The sequence below is a fragment of the Numida meleagris genome, chromosome 27, assembly GCF_002078875.1.
Source record: "Numida meleagris isolate 19003 breed g44 Domestic line chromosome 27, NumMel1.0, whole genome shotgun sequence".
NCBI lineage: Eukaryota > Metazoa > Chordata > Aves > Galliformes > Numididae > Numida > Numida meleagris.
The window spans coordinates 3,384,896-3,389,473 of NC_034435.1; the positions used below are offsets into that span (position 1 = coordinate 3,384,896).

At 68.8% G+C, this 4,578-nt stretch overlaps 1 protein-coding gene across 5 annotated transcripts in view; it reads left to right on the top strand.

Annotated features, from left to right (window-relative positions):
- Window positions 1-4,552, top strand: part of OCLN (occludin) — a gene marked incomplete at its 3' end in the record, with an annotated part of 5,714 nt that extends 1,162 nt beyond the window's left edge. For all 5 annotated transcript variants that reach the window (XM_021378834.1, XM_021378837.1, XM_021378836.1 and 2 more), the window contains 5 exon segments: window positions 526-1,207; window positions 2,067-2,225; window positions 3,569-3,720; window positions 3,799-4,005; window positions 4,391-4,552. In XM_021378834.1, coding sequence (XP_021234509.1) covers window positions 526-1,207; window positions 2,067-2,225; window positions 3,569-3,720; window positions 3,799-4,005; window positions 4,391-4,552 — 1,362 coding nt within the window.

Genomic DNA, 4,578 nt, shown 5'->3' on the forward strand with positions numbered 1-4,578 from the left:
TCCCGGCGTTGTTCTCCCGCTGTCTCTGCAAACACCTGCGGCTGCGCTTAGGAAGCAAACTCGCAGCAAAGCAAAACCAAAGGGCGCTTCGGAGCGCAGGGGAGTGGGGGGGGAAATCACTGCGGGGGGGTCCCGGGCAGGGGGTGCGCAGCTCCACGCGGTGCCGGCAGCGAAGCCCCGCGGCGCTGCTCTGATTCTCGTTCACGATTCTTCTTAATCCCACCCGCTCTGCTGGCGGAGGGGCCCTCGGGCTCAGCTCTCCCCTCGGGCAAAGCGCTTTTGTGTCGTTAATGAGACGACCCCGGCCGTCCGCGGCGGGCAGGGCCGCGCTCCGCGGTGACTCACGGCTCTCCCCGCCCCGAACCGTGCCTCAGTTTCCCCACGAGCGGGCGGTGACGCGTCGGGGCGCACGGGCGGGCGGTGGCGACGGCGACCAAAGTCCCCTCTGCGCGCGCAGGGAAGGGGGGGGGGGGACGGGACGGGGCAGAACCCGCGGTGCCACCGCTCCGTCCTCCATCCCCGCAGGGCCGGCATGTTCAGCAAGAAGTCCTACGACGGCCCCCCCGCCGGGTACGGCCCCCCCACGGGGTACGGCCCCCCGACGGGCGATTACGGCTACGGGTCCCCGCCGCCGGGCTCCTATTACATCGAGGACGCCCCGCAGCACTTCTACAAGTGGACGTCTCCTCCCGGCGTGGTGCGGGGGCTGCAGGGGGGGGTCCTGCTGCTGTGCGTGGCCATCTTCGCCTGCGTCGCCTCCACCCTCGCCTGGGACTACGGCTACGGCCTCGGGGGGGTCTACGGCACCGGGCTGGGGGGGTTCTACGGGTCCGGCTACTACGGCAGCGGGCTGAGCTACGGCTACGGGAGCTACTACGGAGGGGTGAACCAGCGCACGGCCAACGGCTTCATGATCGCCATGGCCGTGCTGTGCTTCCTGGCCCAGCTGGGGCTGCTGGTGGCCGCGCTCAGCAAGTCGGGGGCCACGCGCTCGCGGCGCTTCTACCTGGCGGTCCTGGTGCTGAGCGCCGTGCTGGCCTTCGTCATGCTCATCGCCTCCATCGTCTACATCATGGGCGTCAACCCGCAGGCGCAGATGTCCAGCAGCTACTACTACAGCCCCTTGCTGGCCATGTGCAGCCAGGCCTACACCGGCACCTACCTCAACCAGTACATCTACCACTACTGCACCGTGGACCCCCAGGAGGTGAGCGTGACCCCCCTCCCCACCACCACCACGGTGACGGCCGGACCTCAGTTTTGGGGTGAACACCCATTACTTGGAGGGAGAGCGAGGTTGCAGGGGGAGCGCGTGTCCTGCCCTTGGGCTGCTGTGGGACGCGGTGTCCCCGTCCTTAATGCCACCGGGACGTGTCCCCGTCCATAGTGCTGCTGCACGGGGTGGAGGGGAGGGAGCCGGCGTCGCGTGGCTGTCGGAGCGGGGCAGTTTCGGGGAGGAGACGGGCTGTGCCCCGACACAAACCTGCTCCCGGGTACTTTGGTCTCCAAGCTCGTAAAAGCAAGCTGTCATGGAGAGGGAGGGGGAAAGTGAGGCTGTGTTGTGCTGGTGGGGTCAGTGGGGCAGAAGGCAGCGGGTTCTGCACGGCCCCGGTTTCGGCTGGGCCCGGTGCGAGGTTCCTGCTCGGCGCTGGGGTGGGACCGGTGCTGCCGGTCGGTGGCAGCCGGGCTGGCCGTGCTGCATTCCTGCGCCCTGAGCGCAGCGCTGCACTGAGTGGGGGGGGGAAGGGGGGCATGGGGCTGCGCTGCTCTCAGTGCCCGCAGGGCTCCGTGCTCAGCTGCCCCCGCTCAGCCCCGATCGCCCCTCGGGGGTGCGGTGTGTGGGGTCCTGGGGTGCAATGTTGGGGTGTCCCCTCCACCTGTGCCCATCCCCGTGAGAAAACCCAACCCGCTGCCCTGCGAAGCCCGGGGCTGCTCCAAGGCGATGCGGTCCCACTGCCCATCCGACCCACGGGGGTCTAGGGGGGGGAGCGGCCCCGTTCAGCCCCACGTGGTGGTTGGGTTGGGTGACTGCGGACCCCCTCAGCCGCCCCCTCCCTCCCCTCCAGGCCGTGGCCGCCGTCTGCGGGTTCCTCATCGTCGTCCTGCTCTGCCTCGTCTGCTTCTTCGCCCAGAAGACGCGCAGCAAGATCTGGCGCTACGGCAAAGCCAACATCTACTGGGACCGCGCGCCCGCGGTGCAAGAGGGGCCCGACGTGGAGGAGTGGGTGAGTGTGGGGGGGGGGGAGCAATGGGGACATCCTCCTGCTCCGAGCAGGTCGGGAATTGGGGACGTGCGTGGCTCCTGGCTGTGCCCCCCCAGTTGTGCCCCGTGCCAGGAGCCTCCTCCCGCTGCACACCACGCTGTTTGCGCTCTGCAGCGCTGCGCCAGGAGCTGCCGCTGCTGTTATCAGCCCGCAGTCGTGGGGCTGAGCTCCCTCCCCACCTCCCCTTTTTTTTTTTTTTTTTTTCCTCCGGCCTTAAAGGCAAACAGGGCTGGATCAGATGGGCCGGGGGCCAGCAGCACCGAGCCCGTCCCTCTGTCCATCCCGCACCGGCCGCGGGCACCGCTCGGTTTCGGTCTCGTCAATGATTAACTGCGCGCTGCGGGCTGTGACACACAGTTGTGCCGCGGCTCGGCCCCACCTGCCCCATTCCCAGCCCCATAGGGACGAGTGCTGGGGGTCTGCAGGTTCTGCACCCCTCCGTGCCCCTGCACCCAGTGTTTGTCTTTCCTTTTGCAAAGCAAAACCCCTTTGTTCGGGTTTATTTATTTTTGTTCCGCGTCCCTCCCCGGCCCGGCATTTCCTGCTCCGTGGGGGCCGGGGGGGTTGGGGCGCAGACCCCTCACCCAGGGCCGTCTGCAGCAGCGTCCACATCTCCACCATTGCCCCATGGCAGCAATGTGGGGACGCGGGGAGGTGCCGCTGTGCACGGGGGCAGGGAGCGAGCCCCTCACCCACCCCAGGGATGCCCTGTTCTGTGCACGTGGTCGGGGCGAAGCGGTGACCTTTGTGCGGGTGTGAGCTGCGCTCCCGGTGTTGTGGCACGAGGACACGGCTGTCCCCGCACCGGTGGCGGTCTCACCTGGGGGACGTCACTTAACAATGTCTTCATCCACGGTGGAGGGGGGGATGGGGGGGAGCAGAGGAAGGGGCTGTGCCGGCCGGAGCTCGAGCTGACGTCCCCAAGGCCACCGTCCGGCCCCCGGCTGGGGCCGGCATCCGGCACAAACAGCCACAAAGGGCAGGAAGGAAGGAGGGGGGGGGGGGGTGCGGGAGGGGACATCCTTCCCAGGAGCCCAAGACTGGGGGGGGCTGACACCTGGGGCTGTGGGATCCCCCTGAGCTGTGTGCCGGGACCCCCCCCGGTGCTCTGTGCGGTGTCACCCACTGTAACACGGGGGTCCCTGTGGGTCTGGGGTCCCCCACCCCTCACCCCCCAGCAGGCTCCCACCCCCACAGGCAGCATTGCACCGAGATTTCTTCATCCCTATGGGGACGGTGCCACCCCAATCCCCCCCTCCCCCCCGGTGCCCATGTGCCCCACTGAGCTCCCATCCCTTCTGCAGGTGAAGAACGTGGCGGATGGGGCCAGCATGCAGGACGAGACGGCCACGCTCGCCTACTCGGAGAAGCCCACCAGCCCCGTCACCGCCCCCCCCTACAGCTACGTGCCCCCCAGCGCCGGGTACTTCCCCTCGGGCACCTACAGCAGCCGGGGGTGAGTGGGGGAGTGGGTCATGGGGTCGGGGGATGCCCATCCCCTTGTGGCCGTGCTGATGTCCCCGTGTCCCCGCAGCGACCAGCCGGACCGGGCCCTCAGCGCCAGCCCTGTGCAGAAGGAGGAGGAGGAGGAGGAGAAGGGGAAGGATCAGCCCAGCAGAGCGCCCGCCCGCCGTGGCCGCCGCCGCCGCCGCAACCCTGAACTGGACGAGTCCCAGTACGAGACCGACTACACCACGGCCGTGGAGTCCAGCGACGAGCGGGACCAGGAGCAGTGGGCCAGGTGAGGGGGGCCGGGGTGGGGTGGGGTAAAGGGGGGGGTCCTGGGGGTGCCCCCCAACCTGCAGCCGTCCCCGCAGAGCTCACCCTGTGCTGCTCACAGCCAACACCCCCCGGGAGGGGGGAGCCCCCTGCCCACAGCCGCCCTCGGGGGGCTCACTCTGTTATCCTGCAGCTTGGGAGGAGAGTCTTATGGGATCCCTCCCACAGGGCTCACCCCATGCTGTCCCACAGCCTGTACCCCCCCATGGGGAGGGTCCTATGGGATCCCCCCCCCCACAGGGCTCATCTACCCCAGTCCGCAGCCTGTACCCCCCATGAGAGGGGTCCTATGGGATCCCCCTGCCCACAGCCCCCCCCCACGGGGCTCACCCCATGCTGTCCCACAGCCTGTACCCCCCCATCACGTCAGACAGCGCCCGGCAGCGCTACAAGCAGGAGTTTGACACCGACCTGAAGCGCTACAAGCAGCTCTGCGCCGAGATGGACAGCGTCAACGACCGCCTCAACCAGCTCAGCCGACGGCTCGACAGCATCACCGAGGACAGCCCTCAGTACCAGGTGGGGGCCCGGGGTG